General features: G+C 41.6%; 1 protein-coding gene across 10 annotated transcripts in view; it reads left to right on the top strand.

Annotated features, from left to right (window-relative positions):
- The window catches only part of ZNF516 (zinc finger protein 516), a 168,130-nt gene that overhangs the window by 91,105 nt on the left and 51,902 nt on the right, over positions 1–25,123 (top strand). For 8 of the 10 annotated variants that reach the window (XR_014580650.1, XM_083826719.1, XM_083826714.1 and 5 more), the window contains exon 2: positions 17,377–19,407. Coding sequence is in view for 9 of the 10 variants with exons in the window: in XM_083826719.1 (XP_083682845.1) it covers positions 17,502–19,407 (1,906 nt within the window). In the remaining variant the exon portion in view is untranslated. Of the gene's footprint in view, positions 1–3,659; positions 6,394–6,431; positions 9,840–17,376; positions 19,408–25,123 lie in introns of those variants that run through there. The other 2 variants (XM_083826720.1, XM_083826721.1) reach the window with 2 other exon arrangements.

Below are 25,123 nucleotides of genomic sequence, written 5' to 3'. Positions count from 1 at the left end.
ATCAAATGCTTGTAAGCCACAAAATCTCTACAGATGAGTTTCACTGTATCAAACAGAGAAACTTCTGGTCTTGCAGCGAAAGCTCTGGAGGTTGCTGTGTGTTGGTAAATACACTAATAGTGTCCTCTGTTTCTTCCTAGCAGTACACCATTCACTCAAGAAATTGGTTGGTGTTGGGTATTGAAGCCCTTTAAAATTTACATCTTTTCAAATTACGTTGCTTAAGCAAGCAAAATCCATGCGATTAATTATGTATGTTTTTTTCCTTGATTTTTGCTCCTCCCCTTCGGCTAGAAGACACTTGGCTGGGGTTTGTCACTGAGTCCGTCTGACTGAGACATAACTAGTTTGCCTCTTTTATGTAGCTGCAATGGTATCTGGCTTGCAGCAACGAAGCGGTCGGTGCTGCTGTGCGATGGGAAGCTGTGACACAGACACACACCAGGTAGCATCCACGGTGGGAGGAGGTGTGCTTGCTTTTCAGAGCAGTTTATGTTCTGGGGAACCAGTGCTGTTTGTCTTCCCAGGTTGGAAGTGGTGGTGTCAGCTTTCCTGGAGACTGTTGACCTCTAATGTATGTTCATAAAAAGGAGGGGAATGGAGTCAGCTTCACCTTGGGTAGGTGTGTTCCCACCGTGCTGCCAGAGATGCTCGGCGTGTGCTGGGTGGCTGCAGTGCTTGCTGTTTTGCAACTCACTGTTAAAGATAAGGCTTGGCCTGAAATTCTGCGGTCACATAAAAGCAACTTCCCCACCCTTAAACTGGAGGTGGCTGGGCTGTAAGATCTGAGCACAGGGAGTCCTACAGCCTTTTCTTGTGCAGCAGCAGATGGGTTAAGATTTGGTATTAATAGCCATGAGAACATCAGAAGGTCTGAGCTGGCTCAGGATGAAGGCTCATGTTCTGCAGCATCCTCCCTTTGACAGTGCTCTGTGTCCGATGCTTGCGGAAGGAGCATGAGATAATGGGACGAGCCTTCGGTGACAAGCCCTCCTGGGGTACTCTAACACTTTTGACCAGTTTTCAGTTTAGTGACTTCCTAAGCTAAAGGTTGTGTCTGTCTTTTTGGTTTCTTAGCCCTCAATAGGTTTTTCTTGCATGAGGTTGTCCATTTCCTTCTGTTCATTGTTTGAATCAGTCAGGTGGTGGTGGTGCTAAGCAAATTGAGAGCTTTCTTAAAACCTTAGGTGCCTTGCTTTCCAGCTGATCTACAGATAGTGGCCTTAGTCTGGGCTTAAAAAGAAGTTTTGCACTCCGCTGATGTGAGAGGAAGCAATTCCAGAAGTGTGAGGGAGATAAAATGGCAGCTGGTACTTAAAAACGAAGGGCTGACATCTCCTTTCTCGTGCGGGCCTAAGCGTGCAGTGACTGCGCTGAAGTCAGTGCAGTAAATCCGGATTGACACCCATGTGGCTCGGATCGGAGTTTGACTCATAGCTTGTAACAAAAACAGCTTTGAGTGTGCCTAAACCTCCTGTGAGCTGGCGATCTTTCTTGCTAGCCCTGAGGTGAGAGGTCCTTGTGGAATAAAAGAGCTATATAAAACTGTCAGGAAGAGGATCCCGGAGAAGACTTCCCTTGTGCAAGAGGTACCATGCTGCCCCAGGGCCACCCCTTGAACGTGACCCTGTGTGAGGCCTTTTGTAGGCACATTTGAGTGAGAAAATGGGTGCAGCTAGGGGCCTGCCACTTGTTGGCTGTAGACCTGAAGTACCTGGCTGTCGCTAGCAGCTGCTGAAGGGCTGGAGCAGCTTTTGGGCTGGCCAGACACCGCTCCATAGGCTGGGCCTCTGGCCACACAGTCATCTTGGAGGCACAAGGGTAGCAGCATGAGATCAGCGCTCATTTGTACCTTGGGTCTATAGTCAGCAACCTCATCTGCGTAAGTTTGAAATTGTTGATATTGCTAGTGAATAAGATGATGAAATAGATGCAATTCCAAGGTAATATTGCTGGCGAATAAAACGATGAAATAGATGCTAGTCCAAGCCTTTCTTTTCTAACACCATTGGTGCATCTCAGTGAGTTGGCCTGCTGACTTCTCTTTCACACGATACGTAGTAATATGGGTCTAAACAACCAAATCCTTTCCCTCTCACTGGCTGTGGCACTAGCAGATACTACAGCAGCCTTTAGCTGTACCTACGAGAAACAAGTTTTGCAAATGATAAACCCAGTGAGACACCGTGGGGTTTATCTTAGTGTCAAATCACCCTTAGTCACCCTTAGTGCTGTCCTGTCTTCTGATGGTATTATTACCATCTATTCTACTTATATTCCTGGTTATAGTTTATGAGAGAGATTCTGAGAGGAGATCAAGGTATACTTATTATCTTTCAAGGTTTTGCTATGTTTGTGCTGCATTTGTACTGCAAGGCACTTGGCAGATACGACAAAGGACTTGTGTCCTGCAGAAGTGGCTGGGGCCAGGGAGAATGTGGCACTGGATGTCTGTCATTGAGTATCTTTTATTTTACTTGGTTATAAGAACTCTTCAAATTAAGATATTTTTAACACTGTATTTTATCTTTACTGTTCTTAATTTTGTTAAGTCTAGTCAAAAGCATTAAGGGAGAAAATATTTATGAACTTATATTGAACTTACATTCAATACCTAAATCAAGTACTTTTTTGTCTTCTTTTTCCCCAAACAAAAATAAAATAGTTTGTGTTCTTAGGCTTTTTTGAAACAAATCTTATGAAGTAAGTGGGAGCTATGTATGCTTTGTACATCTGACCTCTACTGAATGAATACGTGGAGGGATTATTCTGTCACCCAGCATTAGATGCTTATAGGAGAGCTGCTGTAGCCTTCTGAGGAGAGTTTTAAAGGTGAAATGGATGGAGAAAGGGATACCATGTCTGTCTACTTCAGTTGTTATGTTTCTACTTATGATTTTGTCAATAGAAGGGATGGGGATTGTTTCCCAAAGGTGCTTTTTCTGCAGCCTGGTGACTGCAAAACAAAAGATGTAAGCATCCAAAACACGGAAGTAAATTCCTATGCTTCACGGTTGTTGGAAGAAGCTTGAGACTTGACTGAGTGTACTGTAAAAGCTCAAAAGGCAAATAAAAGAATCCACAGCTATATTATATTTAAAAACCTCTCCTAAGTCTTTGGGTATCTCATGATATTTGAGTGCTTGACTCATGAGGTTTAGTGCTTTGAGTTGGCAGTACGATAATCATAATCTTTATTGTACTTTATGTGCAGGTTTTAAACGTACCTTGTTTTCTGGATAGTGTTTTTAAGTGACACCTTGGCTTAATGTGTTAATTGAATTAATCACACATGGGAAGTTCAGGAGGTACTCAAAAGCCTATCAGTAGAGAAGTGTAATAGAATGAGGAATGAAATATAGCATTTAGTAGTAAAGTTGTATTTTAAGAGTGTGATGTCAGAACGAATTGCCCTACTCGATTAAAAGCCTGATACATGTTAAGAAGCTTCTTTATGTTTAGAAAATAAATGATATTAGATAAGGTACTATGCTTGTGACCCTGTACATAGTAGTAATAATAGTATATATATTTTTCCATCAAGAATGTGTTTTGTTTTGCTTTTTATCATTAGTTAAGTTTTAAGACTAACTTTTTTTTTTTTTTTATTTCTTTCAAGGAAATCCTCTCTTCAGATTATAAGCAGTGACTTTGATAAAAGTACCCATTACCATCCTTAGGTAATCTAAGGAAGTAAATACGGGAGTGCTTATCTAAACCTGCTAAAATCCAAAATCCTCTACAAAGTATTAGCAAACATTGTAGCTGACTATTGTAGACTTGCCAAAATTAGATTACATCTACCTAAAAATGTGCTTTTAGTCAGGCATTTTCTGTAGTTTCGCTTGGTATTTCTACTGATGTAAAAACCTCTTCATTTCAGTGGAGATTGCTCCCTTTTTATTTGTATGCTCTGTGTTCAGCACTGAAAGTAAAGTAGCCATGGAGTACTAGAGATTATGTATAGCTATAAATGGTTTGTTCTGATAGTAAGAAGCGTCAAGTAACTGTAGTGCAAGCAGTCATTCATATACAGAGCAAGTATAATACTGTGCTGTTACATCATAATTATTTAGCACTCTCTAAGGCGTGCATGTATATTAAGAAGGAATAGGTGAGTAATAAATGTGACATGCAGAAAAGTGGAAGCGATCAAAAGATATGTAGCAGAAAGTAGGAGGATGGCCTGTACGTATGTGGCTAAGACGAACTGCATTTGTGTGTTAGGAACAGAATCCCCAAACATCCCGCAATGAGTCAGTCGTGCAGTAATCCACGCTTATTTGTTGTGTAACAGGTTTAAGGATTTAGCAGCGTGGCTCAAATTCTACTCTCGGAGTTGAAGAGTCACAGTTACACTGTGCTTCTCAGATGGAAAATCGATGCATCTAAGCATTGCCTGAAAGAGTAAAGGAGTATTTGTACTTGCAGAACAGTGAAATGTGTAATACGAATCAGCGTGTACATGCTGGAGTTAACTTGTTTTGGAAAGCTTTTAGATCAGAGCTGTAGTCCCAGTTATAGAAAAAGACTAACGCCTGTGAGAAGAATCACCTCACTGATGTGAGAGTCACTGCTGGGCATCTTAGGCCTTAATCTGATATCCTGCAGAACCCACCTTTTCTTCCAGTTGCTTGTGAATTGAAGAAGTGGAGAGAAAAGTGTTTCCTTTCGTGGTATGGGGCACTTGAAAGGTGTTTGTTATGATGCTTCTTGCTTGTTGTTGTTGTTACCATGTAAATGGGTGATACTGGCTGGAAGCTTATGTCCCAGGCAATGAGGATGGAGGTTTGCGCTCCCTGCGAGAGATGGCTAGTAGCGTGCTTCAGGACAGCATCAGTTGTTTCACATCAGCCTGGGTGCCTTAGGAGAGACAGAGAAGAGCCATGAAGTTTGGCAGAGAGAGCCATGTAAGCGTGGAAGGAATAGCTAAGAGCAGTGACTCTTGATTCATCTTTTGCTTGTTTCTTTAGTACCTGATGGTCAATGGAGGCTCAATAAGAGATGAATTCCGGGTAGGCAACAGAGGACATTAGTTTACTTTTGGGGGTCACGGGAACGAATCCTTGTTTCTCTTCTTTTAGCTGTGCTTGTTGATGAAAGAGAGACTTTGACTCTTTGAAAGATGAAGCTTGACTTTGTAGTGATGATTTGCTCTTAGAAATTATTTGAAGTAAGAACACTTGGCACTGTATAAAAGTGTATAAAAGAGTATGTATAAAAGATTTCAAGTCCCTGCCTTGAGGAATATACACACCAATTAAAACATGTAATATATACTGTACGTATTACGCATTTGGGGAAATAAACAAAACTGAGTGATGGATTTCATTTTGGAAAACAATTTTGAATCATTTATGGAATATGCTTTAAGGACAAATAAAAAATAATGGGAAAACTGGTTCTAAATGCAGTGTCGAAACACAAGGTCATACGAGGGGAAAGGATACAAAAGATACATCAGGGAAAGTGAATCACTGCCCATGCAAAAGAAAATAGGGTAGGACTATGGAGGTCCCTGAAGGAGATGAATGACACTTGAACTTGGGATGAATGACACAAGACATTTGACCTGGGTTTTGGCATCCTTTGATATTTGGGAGGGTGTGATGCTGTTAGTAGCAGTGTTACTTGAATAGACCAGAGGGGAACAAGTTATGAGCTGGGTGGCTGGAGGGTCTGCTGTAGTAACTGAAGGCAGAAATGCCTGGAGAATGGGCATTTTCTGGGGAAGAGGACAGAAGGGACAAGAAGGATTCCAAAGGCCTCATATGTTCAGAAGAGGTAGAACAAGGCAGCGATGAATGTGGGGAGTTTCTCCACTCATTACTGTCCTGAACAGTAATACAGGAGGAACAAAGGGGAGATGTCCAGTGAGTTTTTAAATACTGAGTTTGAAATGGCAGGCAGGGAATTCGCTGGGGGACAGCACCCACAGAGAAGATTTTGTGACAGGGGAAAGGAAGGAAGATGGCAAAAGGCGAAAGAAAGGTAAGGAAGGAGGCTGTGTGCCTGGAGGCCCTGACTGTGGAGGCTGAAATGAACTTGCAAATGGATAGCCAGTGAGCCAGGACTGAAGCTGTGTAAGAGAGGGAGAGCCCAAATGGAAGAATTAGTCATAAAGGGCCCGAACAGGTTTGAAAGAGAGAGGAGGAGGAGGTACTTCTGGAAGAAGCAGAAGTGCTAAGGAGAACTGAGAAAGCAGAGGCTGAAGGCTGAGCAGACAGAAAGAGAGAGGTGGGGAAAAGTGACCTTTAAACTATGTCAGCAGGACGGTGGTGCCTTGGGAGAGGTAAAGAGCATGGAAGCTGCATGCAGATGATCCAGAAGGGATTTGACAGCCAGGCCAGGCAGGCGGCACACGTGGATAGCTCAGGCTCGGAGGCATTGCAGGTGACGAAGGCTGGGTGGAGCTGGGTGGGAGAGGGGAATTAAGGAGGTCAGTGCCACCAAAGTTTGGTGTGTGTGAGGGTGGTGAGATGGTGTGGGCATACACTGAGGTGGAAGGTGAAGTGAAGCGTGTGTAGGGATAACATTAGGTTGACTTCTTCTCTGTCACAGAGGTTGTTTGTGGCTGTGTGTTAAGTAGCCGCAGTTGTTTGAAAGGATAAAGTCTAACTATAATATCTAGAGATGCAAACAAATTCATGTTTTGTGTGCCTTAGGGTGTGTGCGGTTCATGTTTGTTTTACCAGTCAATAGATCTGTCTTGGAAGTTGTAGTGTATCTAAAAGTAAGCAAACTAGTAACAGCCTGTGCAGTAGACTTTTTTTTTTTTTTTTTTTTTTCCTGCAGGCTTGTTTGCTTGCTATATTTTGAGTGATAATTTCAGATTTCTGATTTTGGTTGCTTGTGTTTTCCTTCCTTCCTTTCCTTCCTTCTTTTCCTTCCTTCCCAGTAGTTCCTCAGCATTTGCACACAAGGGTTGCACGAGACTTCCTGAGTTAGGGGTGGTTTTTGTTCCTTTGCTTTTCTCTGATGTTAGGGCAGTGGTCTGCCTCCCTGTTCACACTGCTGCTGAAAAAGCTGGCCAGAGAAGGCTAGCAATGAGGTCAGAGTTGGTTTGGGCGATGGATGTCCATCTGGGCCCTTTTCTTTCATGTAGGATGCACTTGGATAAATCATTATCTGTCTGGATTTTGGGGAACATTACACGTGTTGTATGTGAGGGATTGGCCCAGTGATTCATAGTATTTGATTAAATGGCAAGGTAAGGGGAGGTATCTGTACCTATTTATGTAAGGAAGGTGGAGTAGCCCTGAACAGAGTTGTCAGGGTTTATCTTATGATATCCACAATGTACTGACCTGCCAAAATCTGAAGCATGCCTTACATTGTGCAGTAATGAGAGCAAAGTTAACAGGGTTGGTAAAATGGGCCTTGAAATCATATTTATAAGCAATGCATGGAATCTGTTTGTCTCTGTGTGATACATTGCAGTGATGTTCCACAGAGATAGTTCAGCACTTCAGACCAAAATAAGCCTGGCCAACTGACAGCTGAAAGATTTGATTTTTGGGTTCAGTTTCTCTTCTCCTGGCTGGGAGCTTTGAAATCCAGAAAAAGTCATCTCGTGCTTTGTATTCATTTGGTATACGGGGCTATTGCTTTGTTCCCTTTGTGTTTAAAAAATGAAATAGTAAAAAGAGGGGAAAAATAGTTACCCTGCTGTGTAAGTCAACTTGTGTTTTATGGTAACACCGCTTTTGTTATGCTAGCTGTACCTGTTTCCTTTCCTGTGCTGACAGTGACAGGCCAGTGCAAGGCTCAGTGTATTTCACGGTTGGATTTATCACATACATAATGGAAGTAGATCTTAACAATGAGAACTACAGAAAACTCTCTAAAATGAATTTATGGAGTAGTGAAACAACAGCAGACATCTTCTGGTCTTTAAAACTGCTGTGAGCTTAGAAACTTGTGAGCTCTCAGTTAAACTACCAGAAATCTTCTGGCTTATTAACAAGTCTTAAATAAACTCATCATCACAAATTGTGGATTAAGTGATCTTCAGTGGTACTGTGTACGTTAGTGAAAAGAAAATGAAATCAAAACATTTCCAAGGCACTGGATATCTGAAGGCAGATTTGCCTTCAGTGCTGTCTCCTTCTGTGTTGGGGGTGGTTTTGCTGAGCCAAAGCTGTGTGCAGTTTCAGTAACACACTGGGTCCCGAGTCTCAGCTGGTACGAGCCAGACTCCAGCTTCACTGGTTTGGGATCTCTGATGCAGTGTCTGTGTCCTGGCGTGGGCATAGTCTGCGTGTTTGACATTCGGAAATGTTGCAGAGAATGGAAAAACTGTGATTGAACGTCTTAATTACCTGCTTAAGTTCTTAAACGTTTAAGAAAGCTTCCTAAAATAGAGCTAGTCCATTCTGTTTAGTGCTTTGCAAGAGCTTACAGGAAAATACTATCTATAAAAAAAAGTAAACCGACAACTGAAAATGAGTTCTCAGTGTTGTGTGTTTTGTGAGCTTTGTGTCACTTTTCAGTGCTAAGCTGTGCTACCTCCAAAGGTAATGTTTAACAGAATGCTTTTATGGCTTACTGCATATAATTATCCCTCCTTGTATTTCAGGGCACAGTTCTTCTCCTTCCCCTGCCCCCCATTTCTCTGTACTTCTGTGTTGGTTTTGTGGGTGTTGTTTTTTTCTTTTTTTTTTTTTTTTAAGCTCTCTTGAAAATGGGACTTTGAAAAGAGATGATACTCTGCAGGGGGAAAAAGTAAGCAAACAACTTGCTGGTGTTCAGAATTATTATTTTTTTTATTACACTAAGGCTTTAATAGTTAATCAAATAACAGTGCTGTAATTCTAAATCTGTTAACAGGTTAACGCTTGGCAACACTTATATTTATAAGGTAATGATTTTACTGTAGTAATTTGAGCAGTAGGATATATTAGGTATAAGAGAAACCGATTTATTACCTTGAATTTCTTAATTCTCCACACAGCCTATTTCATAGCCATGTACCGTAGAAATAATCTTTACCTCCCATTGACCTGCTGAACACCTAGCTGTAGCTAATAAATTTGCTGTGTATTAAAAACACAGCTTTTTTTGCATTCAAGGTCTGCTGTGGATAAGCCATTCCAGTGCTGTATGCGTGTTCTAAAGCACTCAAGTTTGTGCCTTGTTGGTGTAATTGTGAGAGGGATGAATTGGGGCACTTAGGACAGTGTTCTTCATGAACTTTTGCTGGGGTAGGAAATCCACAATTCAGCATGTTTACTTTTAATTACACACATGTTTTTCTTGCATTCAAGACTTGATTTACACAGCATGAAGGCATTCCAATTTTAGCTAATGGTATGGCTTCTCATTTGATATAAATTGATCTCATGGCACTGTGTGCGCTTACAGCAGCCAGGGATGTGGTTTGTATGGGGCTTGCATTGATGGGGCAGATGAAAGAGGGAGAAAGGAGGTGTGTGTGTGTGGTGTACCAGCAGGTTATGCCAGCTGATGATACAGTCCCCATTCTTCTGCAGATAATGCAAATATAATAAAAGTAAATATTTTCTTGTCATGATGCTGCAAATAAAAGCAGGTTTTTTTTTTATCCCCCGTTTTAAGATAGAAACTGAGCAGAACATAATGGAGCATATTGGCAGGAAAATGCCCTGCCTATACAGTTGGAAATCAGCCCCCATGCTGCAGATTTAAAATGGCCATGTTGCAACTCCCTGCAAATTGGTTTGCGGTGGAAACCCTAACAAGATCATTAAATATAAAAGCACTGTTGGATGCTGGGAAAGTACTGTGCTACACATACATGTGTGCATCTCCATGGACGTGCATGAATGGACAGCATCAATGCCATCGATTTGAATAAGGAGGTAATATACAGTATTGAGGTGACTTTGCTTGTATTTGGAAATGCCTTGTGTTTATTTTGATACTGTCAGAATTGTGAATGTTTCTTCAACTTTTTAATTTTTAGTACTTGAAAATACACAGATGCTAAAGTAACTCACTTGGCTGTATGTGGCCAAATAAGAGAACATTATTGTTAAATTAAAGTACAATGGATTCGTTAATTTTTATTTTTATTTTGTTAAGATTTGCTCTAATTTAAAACGAGGCTCATATTCAGAATTAGCAATGGTATTGCAGCATGTTGAAATAAAAGCTTTTCACTTTCCAACATATATCATTAATGACCCTAGGAAAAGAAAAAATCACATCTGCACTAGTTCAGTTCTTGGCTTTTCTAGGGCTGATCAATAATCACATTGTGTATTCATTCCCCCCAGCCCCCTACCCTGCAAGGTCAACTTTAACTACTAGTCTTTATATTTCAGAAAAAGGACATAGACTGCCTTATACATTAATAATATTGGTCTCAGTGTTTCCTTTGGATCTAATTTACTGTTACCCCATCAAAAATCAGTAACTCTTTTCCTTCATTTCTACTTTTTTTTTTTTTTTTAATTATTTATCTGTCATTTTTCAGGGGAGCTTTTCACCTCTCCCTACCTTCTGATGCTCTGTTGAGAAATCTAGGTAGGAATTTGAGGATGCTGAAGTTTGCTATGGTTTTGCTATTTAAATGGATCCCTTCTTTATTGTATTATTGAATGTGACCATAACAATGGGAGAACAACAATTTAAGGGCTTCTTGTCTGGATGGTAACACAGCTGCTGCAATAAAGTCTTGTTATGGTTGACCAGTCACATTTGGACAGTTATTTCTAATTAGAAGTTCTTATTTACGTTGCATTAGAAAATAGTTTGAAACAAACTGATAGATAGTTGAATGAAGTTGGTTCATTTTCTCCTCCTTGCCTTGCAAGATTAATGTTGCTTTTTTGTTTTGTCCTGCAGCCAGAGTAAGTAGTCTTGAAAGAATCTTGCCTTTAAAATAAGCTTTTTATTTTGGACTAGAATGTGGTGGTCTTCTACAACTGCTTTAAAATAAAGGGTTATTGTGGGTGGTTGTGTCAGTGTTACATATCACCACTAGATTAAGCCTTGTGATGGTGGCATTTTGTGATTTCTGCGTTGTTGTTTTCGTTCCATGAAAGTACTGCTGATACTGGTTCCCTTTTATTCATTTCTTCATATTAGAGTGGAAATGTAGTTTGTTCATAATGGATTATTGATTGGTCTGAGAACAGCAGAAGCCCCAAGGCCTTGTCATCAATGGTACTTACTCTCCCAATAGTGAATGCATCACTTCATGCAGCTATTCGCAAACCCAGTCTGTAGGATATAAGCCCGTAATTGTTAATCTTGTACAGCGCTGTTTTTAGGGAGAGGAACTCTTCATTGTCATTATGGGATTTTCCCCCTCAATTTGTTCAGAGAATGGCCCCTTTGTTTTGCTAGCAAGATAAAGCTTGTCCTGGATGTTAATGATATATTTTAATTCCTTGCTCGTAATACTACAGTGTAACTAATAAAGCACATTGCTTTGTCTCCAGAAGACAAACACGCACAGTACACTAAAACACAAAATATGTACTGAGTGGGTGACAGCTCTGTGTTTCTCCACAAACCCCGGAGCAGCGCAGAGCAATCCCTCCCCTGCCCCCCGCGCTCCTGAACTGCTTCTGTAGGACCAACCAAAAAACTGGGTTATGCTGTTCCTATTGTCTTGCTGGCTTGGTTTCGAGAGAGGTCACCTCCCTGCAGATGCATACCTCAAGCTTTTTCAGCCTTGGTGTTTTTTATCTCTATTCCAGTGGATTCGTTCCCCTGCTAAGGGTGCGGCATCGGTTCAGAAAGGCCGGACTCTGCTTTCGCAGCCCTGGCTGCCGGTCTGGAGCCTGCTGCAAAATGTCATTAGCTCATGGAGGGAGAAAGACACAAAAACATACGATGTAGTCAGAGAAGCTCAAAATAATGTTTCACTGTTCAAATGGCAAACTTCTCAAATGGGAGCAGCTTCCTCCATTGCAGAGAAAGGCTGGTTTAAAATGATTAAATAAAAAAGTATTACAAAATGCTGCTTAAGGATTTTCTAAAACATCAGCTGAAATAAACTTAGGCTAATAGAAATTCTGCATTTTTCCAGGAGCTTTTTATTTTCACTTTCCAGTCCTAGTGTCAGTTTTGGCAGGCCTAAACAAACTTCAGGAGGTCTGTTGTTAAGATGACTGTGTGTAATAATTGAGTACATTTGAATCATCTTCCATAACTGGCTCTGGATTTTCTGATAACTTTTTTTTTTTTTCTGGATTAGTTTGGATTAGTCTCAAAAAAATCAGTTCAGAGCTATGTTGTGTTTACCTAATGGCAAGTTTATTCCCCAGGTCAGTGGACATTGGGATTTTCTGTAAACTTAAGGGTGGGCTGATTATTTCAAGACATACTCACTCTTCTACCCTCTGGTAGAGTATAAAAGGTGTTACCAGCTCAACGCAGTAAAGGGTCTATAGACAAGTGATGTGGTCCATAAGAGTTATCTCGGTAGGATGGGAGCCTAAACAGGGATGTCAGGATCAGGTCTTTGATCAAGGCTATGGACCAGAGACCCCGGGTGTTGAGAAGGAGCCAGGTCCCCCCCCAAGGAGAGGAAGAGGGCACTCAGATACAATAAGGTGCGCGTATGTGGAGAGCAGTGGCTCTGCAGCTTGAGGAGAAGATGTGGAGGGGAAGAAAGGTGTCTGCAATTCAGTGAGTGTGAAGGCTTGCAAGGCAGTTGTAAAACCTTTCATCCGCTCTTCTTTTCCACTTAGCTGTCTTCTAGTGTCTTACTGTGAACAGCAAAGTCTCTCTGACTTGGGGGCAATCCGAGCCGCCTCAAATCTGGAGAGAAGTGGTCTCCAGGCTGCCGTTCTTTGAAAGATACAACTTTCTCAAATTCACCTAGATGTCTGCCTGAAATATCATTGCATCATCTAGAAAGAATTTCAGCAAGATATTTTATTCCACAAGATCACACCTCACAATGATATGTGTGTTGTTTTTTTTTTTTAGTCACTGTTCCTTTTGGCAGAGGAGCATGATGGAGTGATTGGAGTGCATATTCAAGCCTCTTGGAGATGAGAAGAGCAATATTTCTACAGTGCATTTATCTTTCAGATGTGACTTGAAATATTTACACCCAAACTGAAAGCATTTGATTTCAAAATATACATGTTGCTATTTGAAAAGGTCTGCGAGGCTTCCTAAATTGTATATTCTTGTTTATTACCTATTGAAGAGTTCTCTCATCCTGCCCCTCCAGCCCATGCAATATAATTTTTAAAGTCAAGTTAAATTGAGGGAAAACAAAGAGTTTATAGTTTTCTGAATGCTGGAACGGGAATAATTTTATCCTAAGTTTTCTTCTGTCTACGCTGAACAAGATATTTATATGCAAGTATATGACAGAAATGAATTTGCAGTTACGTTTTCAGTGTGGTATCTCTTGTGTTGTATTTTTTCTGAGTGGCACAAAAAGGCTTTAAGAGGGGTTTGTGTAGCCAGCTGCAGGGGCACAGCCTATCTCATCCTCTTCCAGAATGTACAAGTGGCATAAAGAGTATCAGGTATTGCAGAGTGCTTCCATTTTATTTAAACCATTGCTCCCTGCACTTTTACCTGTGTGCCTCACTTTACAAGTAATGGGAAGGTCTCGCACCAGCCACAAGGGCAATACAGCTGAGTGTACCTGCTGCAGTGCTGGCAGGGTCTGATGGTCTCCTGGGGAAGCTGTGGGTGATACTGGGACTCCCAGGTGGCAGCAGGTTGGCTTTGGCCAAACGCCTTTTCCCTCAAGCCAAAAACTTTCCAAGGTTGCTTTTTAAAATCGGAGCGTGTTAGACGTTTTGGTGCCTAAATGTTTGAAATAGAATCGATTTACATTTCCTTACGGCTTGTGCCTGTAGGGATCTCCATACCTTGGCAGCCTGAGAGAAATCTGCAGGCTTGATGCAACTCTGCTCTGAATTGTGTGTGACAACCCCGAGCTGAGGAACTGCAGGCTGAACTTGGACCAAAGTGATGACAGGTTACCAGCTACCACCTGAAATTACTTACTTCATGCAGTTTTAGTAGCCTTAGGGTAGCTGGAGGTGGCCGGATTCCATGTGTGCTGAAAGAGTATTATTTCAGAATACTTCCAAATTCATAATTATGTCCAAATATCTTTATCTTCGCAGTCAGCCAGAAGAATACAAAAAAAGACATGGCAAAATTTACTTGCTGCAAAGGACTAAACAGTGTGGTTTGGTTTACTAGGTGACATCTGCCATCTCTTGTGCCATTTTTGATGTTGAAATAGTTGTCTGATAACTAAGGTGGACGTTACTAAGCTAAAGTTGTTAGAATTTTGTTGTTGTTTTCCTTGTTTTGTATGTTCAGTCTCCGGAATGGAAGCAGTTTTCAAAGTTGTCATTTTTATTTAGTATTTGCTGCTTGTTTCCCTTCCAATGAATGCTAGCTTTGTTGTTGTGCGAAGAGTCCCTCTAAGAGAATTACTTCTAAGTGGCACTCAAAGGATGCGAGGAGAGAGTTGTGAGCTGCTCCGGGATGGCTGTCAGTCAATTTGTCAAAGCCTAAAGCAGGCCTACACGTACTGCGTAAAGAAGACTTGGATTTGGTGAACGTTCATCCTCCCCCAGGAATTTCTATCTGTGGAAGATCAGACTTGAAATTCTGCTGGCTTTAAATGCGTATGAATTCAAACAGTTCAAAACCAGGAATACTTTATTTCAACTCCTTAAGTTATAAATTTCAGTGCGCAGGCCAAGCTAAAGTAACAAAGCTGAACCATTTTTCTCGGAATATTATGGTGAAAATGATACATTTCCATTAAGTATTTTAGATTAATGAAATCATTTGGTGTTTATTTATTTATTTTTTAGCTCAGACTTATTTTTCCCCCTCAGGCCTAATTGAATATAGGGCATGGGGAATCTCCCGTGAGTGGCTGGATCTCTCTCATAAGTAATGCTTTCTTCATATCCTCGTTTTTGTAACGAAGCTTCATTAATGAAAATGCTATGAATAATTAAAGTGAAATATGTCAGGACTAAGCATAGGAAAGCTGTAGCCAAGTAAACAAAGGGACTCTAAAGCTTGGGATTTATATGTGCCTGAACTGCTGCTTGCAACATTCTCGTCTAAGTTTGGCTCTTAAAACTCTTCTGAACTTTCAGACAGGAAACACTATAGAAAGTTGAATTAAATTGGGACCTACATTTTTTGTTTAAAAGTACTGTACAAGCCTACAGTTAAGCAGGGTACTCACTGGTGTAAAGTACAGAAAATGCAGAATGTAGAAAACAGTATCTAAAATACCCAGAACGATCTGTCCCCAAGGCTTACTGGCTTTTTTTTTTTCCCCCTGCTCTACAATGGTGCAGAACATTTCAGAAGCAGCTGCTGCTTGTTCAAGTATACTGTAGTGTTAAATGCAAAAAAAAAATATTACTTTGCCGTTTCTTTTTATCGTTTAATACATTTTAGGTCAAGTCTTTGATTATGAGACAATGTGGGTTGCTACTTGGCAGACTTGGATTATGGGTCAAATAAATGAAGATGTTACTTCGAGTTGTTTCATCCATCAATATGCAGTGGAAAGCACATTTTTTATTTGCTGTTTTGCATGTTTTTACCATCTGATACAGCAACAACTTCTAGTGGCTGCCACTCAGGACGTTTGTTGTGAGGCTGCCCCTTAACTTGGTCTTAAGTAACAAATTTCAGGGATTAATTTAGATACTCTTATTTGTAACTTCATGCTTCTAAGGACTTCTGAATTTGTGATCTGATGTGATTTTTATTTTTGTACCTCCCAAAGGCTAATATGTTAGTCATACAGTCATGATATAAAAATGCTTCATTCAAGAAATGAGATTGCATTTGTAATACATCTGTTTTAGATATTACTATCAGCTGAGAAAAAGGTTGTTTGGGTAGATGTTGTAGATAGCTCTTAATGTGCTGTACAGATAATAGATATGCAGAAAATCAAACCCAGAAATGAATGGTTTTGTAGCAAATAAGAGGTCTAGATTAATGTAAACATAATGAAATTATTCTATAATGTGTAACTGAGATGAACATTGCATCAGTTTTACCTTTTTGTTATGCTTATGCTGGTGATGTGGTTAAACTGTACTCGTTCATTTACATATTGGAGAGACACAGGTGAATACAATGAGAAACCTCAGTATTTGCAACTTTAGATCTGCAACTCTTTATTTTTTGAGTCATAGATACCAAGTGATGGATGTGTGAATATACAGTCTTATTATGATTCTGCGGATTTTTAGCTAAATCTTAAGATGCTGATGTTTTCTAAACGCAGTAATAGTTCAGTTCTGTTTATTGGAGAATGCAGTATTCTTTGATCTAGTTGTGTGCTGTTTGTAGTACTTAATGAGCATAGGAAAGGGGGGAGATTTTTGTTTTACAGTTGTGGTAATTGAAAAAGAAGCCATCTATTAAAATCTAACCATTGATTTTTGGTATATGCAAGGTGGAGAATTGCTGGTGCATTGTATCTTGCATTGCTGAGGCAGATAATGACCCTTGTAATTTATTGTGGCAAGATACAAATACTTTTAAACTTATATTAATCTGGTTTGTTAATCAAAGTTGCTTCTCACTTTGTTTGTTTATGGTTAAGATTCTTCTTCATTGAGGTGGGTATTCTTGTGGTTTCCTGTATGTCTTGCTGACATAAATCACCCACTTTTAAGATGAGTTTGTACCTAAGCACATTATCAGTTTACTTTGCTAAGATGGAGACTAAATATTACACTTGGAGTTTTCTTCCTTGTTGTCCATCAGGAGATAACTTCTAGTTATACAGAATGTTTTGTCAGACTCTGCATTCTTGTTTTCTCTTTAATCAAAGTAGTGAGCATATGCAGTCTCTGCGCCTGCTCTGTGCATGCCACATCAAGCACAGCAGAACTGTCTGAGACGCAAACTAATGCAGTTGCCAGCAGGAATATGATATTTGCTAAAGTCTCCAGGAAAGCCTTTTATCTTTGGCAAGTTAGTATTTTACATGAAATTACACATGATGGAAAAGCCACAGATTTAAAGTGTAATAACCCCCTCAAGAAATGTTTTCCTCATTTAAGGTGTATTTTTAGTTGCTTTTGCTTGGTTTTAAAACAAAAATATTTCTAAAGTTTGTGTTTCTTTAAGACGATGTGATGTCAGTGTATGGAAATGAATTCTTTTTTCACGGTTGCTCCTTTTTGGATTTTGTTTATTAATGATCCTTTGAATACTTGCCATTGAAGTCTAGAATATCAGTGAAAAGAGAAGCTGCTGCTTTTTGGTAAAATAAATTTTAGTATAGTATGCTTTTGAATGTTGGTGTGAGTGACAGAAACTGTTGAAGTCAAAATATTAATAGGTTTAAATATATTTAAAGAGCCTACTTACATGATTTTGTACGTTTACATGATTTTATTCTTGTTTCAGGTGATCTATCCAATCCACTTACTGAACACACAGAGATAAATCGGTGCTTTGGGCTCTCTTGAGCAGCTGCAAGGAGAAATGTTACCCTGAGAATGAAGCTATAAAACGTCTCCCTGCAGAACCGTATGATTGAAAACGCGGTCCAGCCCTCCTCTGCTGCCGGACATGCTTTTGTCCTCCTGCCCCTCTCACCCAATGTTGCAGTAATACAGATGGATCGTGGCAGAGAGGCAGAAATGGAGTTACGGAGGTCCTCCAGCCCAGGGAAGCTGAGCAAGAACGACATGGATGCTGACAAGACCATGTGCCACAGCTGCTGCATCTGCGGTAAAAGTTTCCCTTTTCAGAGCTCATTATCGCAGCACATGAGGAAGCACACGGGTGAGAAGCCCTACAAATGTCCTTACTGCGATCACAGAGCTTCCCAAAAGGGCAACCTGAAGATCCACATTCGTAGTCACAGGACAGGCACTTTAAGTCAGGGACACGAGGTGGAGATGGGAGAGGCGCAGCTGGGTGAGATGGGTGTTTCGGAGGGTCTCGGCGGCTGCACTAGTCCCACCAAAAGTACATCTGCCTGCAACAAGATCTTGAATGGCACTGCTCAGGTAGACAGCAGCAAGATCTTGTTGAGAAGCAGCAAGAAGGAGGTCGCAGAGGCGGTGCCCGCCGAGGAGGATGGCAAGCTAACTGCTTACCCGTGCACCTTCTGCAAAAGCAAATTCGAAAGGAAGAAGGACCTGGAGCAGCACCTGCACCAGGTCCACAAACCTTTCAAGTGCAGGCTGTGTAGCTACATGACCTTGAGGGAGGAGACGTTGTTAAACCATGTAGAGAAGGACCATATAACCGCTCAGGTCCCGAATGGGGAGGCCTACACTGAGAACTGCAAGAGCGAGCTGAGCGCCGGCGAGTTTCCTTGCGAAGTTTGCGGCCAGGCCTTCAGTCAGACCTGGTTCTTGAAAGCTCACATGAAAAAGCACAGGGGCTCGTTTGATCACGGCTGCCACATTTGTGGCAGAAGATTCAAAGAGCCCTGGTTTCTCAAAAACCACATGAAGTCGCATGGCCCGAAGACTGGGAACAAAAACAAACTGAAAAATGAGCTGGAGCTCATAGCCACTATCAATGACGTGATACAGGAGGAAACGATTGTGACGGGCCTGTCTTTGTACGAAGTCTGCACCAAGTGTGGAAATCTGTTTACAAACATGGAAAGCCTAAAAGCGCACAATGCTGTTCACTACCGGGCTCAGCGGAGCAGCGCTGGGGATAAAGCCGAGGGCTTAATTGACGGGAGCCTGAGCCCCTCAGTAACAAAGCAGTTTTTCTTGCAGTGTCTCAATCTAAGGCCATCTGTAGGGCTGGATAGAGTTACAAGGGGACAGACTGGAAAAAGAGTAGCCGAGCTGGATCCAGTCAGTAGCTACCAAGCTTGGCAGCTGGCCACCAAAGGAAAAGTAGCAGAGCCCTCCGAGTATGTGAAGTATGTGGGGTGGGATGAGGCCCTGGCGGACGCGGACGTGACTTACGACAAGGATAAGAGGGAGTACATCCTTGTCAACCAGGAGAAGCGCAAGCGGGAGCAGGATTTGCCCAGCTCCTCCAGCAACCCCAAGAAGAAGAGCTGTCCCAGTGGGCGCCCGGAGAAAACCAGCAGCGCCCCGCCAGGGGAGAGCTGCCCGCTCACCCAGGGCAACCTGGACTACCGTCCCTCCTCGCGGCAGGGCAGGCGAGCCACCCAGAACAAGTCCACCGAGTGCTTTGAGTGCGGCAAGGTCTTCCGCACCTACCACCAAATGGTGCTGCACTCCCGGGTGCACCGCAAGGAGCGGAGGAGCTGCCGCGAGGGCGGGACGGCCGCTCAGCCCGACCGCTATGGCTCCAGCAGCGAGGAAGGGGACTCGGGCTCTGTCAGCGGGCCCAGCACGCCCGGCTCTGCGTCCGCCCCGGAGGACTCGGCCACCTCTGGCTTGGGGGAGGAAGGGGCCGAGGAGAGCTCGGAGGAGGGAGCAGCTGACCCCTCGTTAGGTAAGATGGCTGATGGCTGGCCCTGCTCTCTCTGGGCTGCTGGGACCTGTGGTCCCTATCCCCATGTCGTGAGCAAAGGGAGGAGGCAGGAGGTGCATCGCTCCTTGTCTCAGCGTGGCAATTTCGTTGTTGCTGGTGTAAGTAATAAAAATGAGATCTGAGGACATGTTCAGAAGGTATAGGTAAACTTGGTTCAACGAAGGACTCCTGAGAAGTATCTTAGTTACCTGTAGCAAGTCACCTCTACTGTTACCTTAGGGACAGGGTGTCCTCCCTGCACATCTAAGGAGCTATTTTGCCCCAATTTATGGACACCCAGCACCTTATCTTGCCTTTAGCGTGCAGGTGTGGTAAGGGTGCCGCTTGCATGGTGTCGCCCCAAAGTGCGTAAACTCGTTAATCGCCAGCATGAGAGTCGTTTCTCTCCTCTCCCTTCTGCTTTGCTTCCCAAACTTGTGTTTATAACTCCAAGGGCTATAATTAATCTCTCTGGGTTAAAGCGGTCCTTTGAGCCCAACACTACTAAATGGAACAAATTATTCTCCAAATAGCAGCAAAGTAAATATTTGAAAGAACACTATTAAGCACTTTTGTATCGTTTTTTTCTTCTTCTGATTTTTGTTGTTCACCATTATTTGTTTTATAACACACTCTTTAGATATGTGAGATTAACCATTCTTTCTTTACTAGCCTTGTGTGTTTTTTTGTTTCTTTGTTTTGCTTGGTAAGCATTAATATATTCGTCCTGGTTTTCTTCCTTATTTTTTTCTGAAGAATAACGCTATCTGTAGAATTAAGCTCATTTTCAAGACCATCTCTGATGAAGGAATCTGCACCATTGTTGAAGAGAGTGGATATACTTAGTTAGCTATGTTTTTGGGTGGATTTTTTATAATGTGACTTCTCCAGTGGCTACAGACCCTGCAACAGCCAAGCAACGTTTGCCAGGATCGTGTATTAATTATACATTTTTCATAAAGCAGTTTTAGATATATTTTGTGTCATTAAGCTTCTTTCATAAAATTTTCAGGGTTGTACGACAGCTGAAGTTGGGGCCGGCACTGCTTGACAATGTGGCTTGCAAAGTGTAAGCTTAGAGGGAAGAGAGAGCCAAAGGACTGAAACTGGGAGGACGGAGGGGGATAAAACCTACCTGTCTGTCCTTAAAACTTACAAGAAGTGTCCTAAACTTGATTTTGCTACAACTTGGATCAAGTCTTCCATGGACAAATTGGATGCACAGTAGAACAGAAATTTAAATTAAACTAGGAAATCATCTCCACCCCCCACCCCCTTCTTTGTTAATGCTTTTCTCTCTATTGCACAACTCCAAAAAGTCCTAGTGACAAGTTGAGAAATATTTTCACTGTGATTACTTGCACATTTAAAAATTTCAAAATTTGTCTTTCCCATTTACTGTTTGTTGGATTTGGGTCTTTTAAAAAAAGTTGTTTATGGGAGTGTACTTGCTTTGTGTGAAAATCCTTCAGCTGCTGCCTGAAACACCTCCATGCAGTTGACACAAAATGTAGTTACAAAGCTGCAGCTTCGTCTGGAGTTAAATGGGGCTGCCATGTTTTACCGGTGTAATGTACCAGTGCCCTTACGGAAACCGCTGTGATGGAAAACCATCTCTCTGGAGACAGGCTGAAAATACTGGAACACTTTTCACACGATATTCAAACAGTAAGGTTGTTCTTCTATGCTCTCCCTATTCAGTGCTTTATTTTTAACAAGAGGAGCTGTCTCACCTCTTTCTCTGTCCCAGTTCTTACCTCAGTTCAAGCTCAGCCTTTGTCTCATGAGTGAAAGGTGAGAGTTTAAGTTGCACAGCAATTTCTCTCACAGGAATTAAGGTGACTGGATTAACCACTGTCTCTAGCCAACACCAGGAAACTCATTTCTTTGGGTGCCAAATGGGTTCTTATCTATTTTGCTGAACATTAAAGAAGCAGCAAACTGATCGGCCTAAATAAAGGAGCAACTTGGAAAAGGGATGTGTTTTGCATTGATTAGCTGAGAGGGTGGCTGCTGCATTTTATATTTAACAAGTGACAAAGACTTTTTAATTAAAAAGAAAGGTGTTTTTTGTTTGTTTGTTTTCAGTAGGTCAAGATTCGAAACTTAAGTTTCTCAGTTTTCTCTTTTGGGTATCATGTTTACTGAGACTGCTCTTACATAGTTTCCTAGGGGACTGTTGTCCTTCTGTCCAGCAAGCTGTAGGATTAGTTTTACTCTTATGCAAATTGTTGTTTTAACTCAAGAGGCTTTCTTTTCCTCCTCTACTAACAGAAACATAAGGTCTACAGAATATAGGCCAAATTCCACCCTTGCGTACATTCCCGTTAAAATCAGATATTCTGATGTGGCCTTCAAGTCTGTTTTGTCCTAGAAGTGCTGTGGTTTGCTCTCTGCTGCTGTGGCTCGTTTTAGTTATTCTTGCTGGTGAACCTTTTCTGGCGAGAGCAGAGCTCCAGTGCTCCAGACAGCAGCCGCCCCCAGCAGAGGTGGGCAAACCGTGCTCTCAGTTCCTCTTCCTGACATGCCTGCTCTGGTATTATTTTTAGTCAGACTGCGGTCAGGAAAATCTTGTGTTACTCGTAAGATTATTTTAAATAATATATGTATTTTTTTTTACTTTCATATCTCCCCCTCCCCCCCCCCCTTTGATATTTTGACAAATTGCTTTGTTACGCAAGGTTAGAAAAGGGGCTCAGTACTACCAGGTATTGAATGTTCTGGTCGTGTTTCACCTGGATGTACCTCTTTGTGCATTTAATTCTTAATAATCGCAGTAGCCCTGTTGACACACTTGGTGGTAGGTGGCCTGCCCAGCCTCTTGCAGCAGGGAAGCTGGCCAAGTACCTTCCTGGTCTCTTAGGGCCAGCAGACGTTGAGGCTCAGGGTGACTAGAGCTGGGGAATAGCGATAGGGCTTATTGGGAGAAAAGCAAGAAATGCACCTTGCATGTGAAATGGGATTGAGAGCCTCTAGGGCAGCCACTTCTTTACTCTTAACACATCAGTAATTTGTCTCTGCTGTGTATGTAGAGTAACATAATGATTTCTCAGGCATGAGAGCAGTGTTTGCAGACCCAGCTTATCAGTTGCCAGGGGGAAGCTGGCTGGTTACAAACTGCTTTCTGTCTTACTGTACGGGGGGTAGAAAAGTAATCATTTTCACGTGTCACATAGGTGGAGTAGTGTGTGATACCTGCCATACAAAGTTGTCATATGCATGATGTAGATGTGCTTCGTATGACAGCCACATGGGAAAAGGTGCCCCAGAGCACAGACTACCTGTAAAGAGCAGACTGAATATTTTTGAGGTTCCCCTGCCCCAGATGAGTCTTCATTTTTATTTGGCATTCAGGCCACTAGCAAACTGTACCTGAATTTCCACTCAGATGAATCAGAAGCTTTTTGAGCCACCTGCAAGTTGTTGCTTAGCACTTCCCCAGTTTGAGGGCTCTTTTATGATTTTGATTTTTTTAATTAGAAGAATCCCATGGTTATGACTGAGGGGGATTGTACATCGATAGAAGTGGAAGGAGAAATATATATATATATATATATTTAACAGTTTCTCACCTAAAATGTAGTATTTGCTGTGCTAAAGAAATAGTTCAGTCTGTGTGCATGTACATATGTGTGCATTCAGTGGTTAGTATTTTTAAGGCTTAACATGGGCACCAATATTGTCACGGTGCATTTAGCAATTGGGGTGTTACAGTTTCTTACACTAGGCACTATAAACTATTTCAGTCCTGAAATGAAGAAGGAAGTATAATTTTGCCTTTGACAGGTGGGAAGATGAAGAAAAGAAGTGAAAACAATTTAAATACCACTTGGTGCTCAGCAAACATGTAGTAACAGAGCAGGTCCTTGATATTGAAGTCTAGATCTTGGGAAAGGAAGAGAATATCATAAAGCTACTTCTTTTTGCATTAAAGCACCATTTAATAATTGGGCAGGGAAAAAAAATGTTAAAATTAATCTAGGAGGAGAAGAAAATCAGTACCAAAACCAGGAATGTTATATAGGAATAAAGGAGACAAATGCTGCTTGTTCTAGTCTGAGCTTACCAAGGAGGGAAGCAAGTGAAAGGAGTCTAAGGTTACACCTTAGACTTGATGCTGCTTTCAGTGGAAATCACCTCCATTTTGTTTTCTTTCTCTCTGCCTCTTCTTTCCTTTTTTTTTTTTCTCCTCTGTCAGACTCCTCCGGATTTTTGAAATGCTTTAAGGAGAAACTGATTCATTCTTTCTCAACACATGCTGTTTTTATTACGCTAGCTAATGCAGGAAGGGACTGATTGCAAAGAAAAACCATTGTGCAAAGCCCTGTACAAATACAGTTACAGGTTCAAGGAGTTCCTAGTCTGAAAAGACAAGATGGACACAAATGGCTGGAAAGCACAGAATACCAAAGGAAAAACAAAAATCCAGCATGTAGCCACATTTTTCTTGCATCAAAAATTGCCAGTGGTTTGGTGGGACTTGCTGAGGAGAAGATGAGGTCAATGGAAGGGTAAGATGAGAGATGGGAGTGAGATGCTGCGAGGAGAGAAAAGAGGGTGAAGAGAGGCAGAGAAGATCAGCAAGGTCAGCTTTGCAGTGGGGCGACCATGCTGAAGGGAGCTCTGTTTTGGTGGAGGTTTGGAAGAGGAGGCAAGACTGAGAGGAATGTGGAACAGCATCAGGGTTTGAACCTTACAAAGCAGGGCCAGGGTGTTGGGCATCCTTGGCTGAAACTGGACAGGCTTATGGCATCAAGGGCTGAGGTGGGTGACTGCAGGATGATTTTCATGTACAAAACAAAAGGCGGTGCATAATCTTGCAAGGCATTTGATTTAAAATAAACAAGAAGTAAAAACTGTCCAGAGTTCCTCTTGTTTTCCAGTAAAATGGCGAGAGTGTAATTTGGGGGAGGACAGGAACAGTAAGAATAAGGCAGCTAAGCAAGTGAAAATTGCCAAAAAATGTATATTAACTCCGGAGAGAAACCAAAGAATAAAGAGAGAAAGATAGTTCTGGTAAGTGTACTCTGTTGGAAAACTGAGTGCGTGAAATACAGCTGCCAGGATCCAATACCAGAACTTCCTTGCTCTGCTTATATGAAAAAAATTTCATCTGTATACAAGGGAAATCCTCTCCACTATTGAAAAATCAAGTATTTTTGCTATATATCATAATCAAATAATTACACTTTAGATACTTCTCATGCCAGATTCTCACTTACTCTAAATCAGTTTAATGCCACTGAAGGCAGTCCTGTTATGACATTTTACTCCAAATGAAGATCTTGTTCTGTGTGTACAATCTTAAGTATGCTGAAGTTATTTAGCATATTTATTCTGCAGAGTAAGTGTACAACAAATTGGAGAGTGTCTCTGTGGTGGACAACTGGTAACTACTGCCCTAGAAATTAAACAGTTTCAAGACAGAACAGTGTCAGTGGCTGCTGTTAGATCCATACCATGAAGGTAACATTTTGCTGTGATTATGCACTTCGCCCAGTTAATTTTGGCATTGCCAGGGAGTGGTTGTTGGAATATAAAACTTCCTCAAGTTTCCAACCCAAACTAATTGTTTGGGTTGTTAATGCCGGGACTTTCAAGTACAGCAGGTTGATGATTCAGAACATCGGGGAAGTCAGGCAGAGGCAAGCACCCTGTGCTTGCAGAAGTAAGGTTCATTGGGTATGGTGTAGGCTTT

The sequence above is a fragment of the Anser anser genome, assembly GCF_964211835.1.
Source record: "Anser anser genome assembly, chromosome: 2".
Lineage (NCBI taxonomy): Eukaryota > Metazoa > Chordata > Aves > Anseriformes > Anatidae > Anser > Anser anser.
This window is presented reverse-complemented; position numbering and strand designations above follow the sequence as displayed.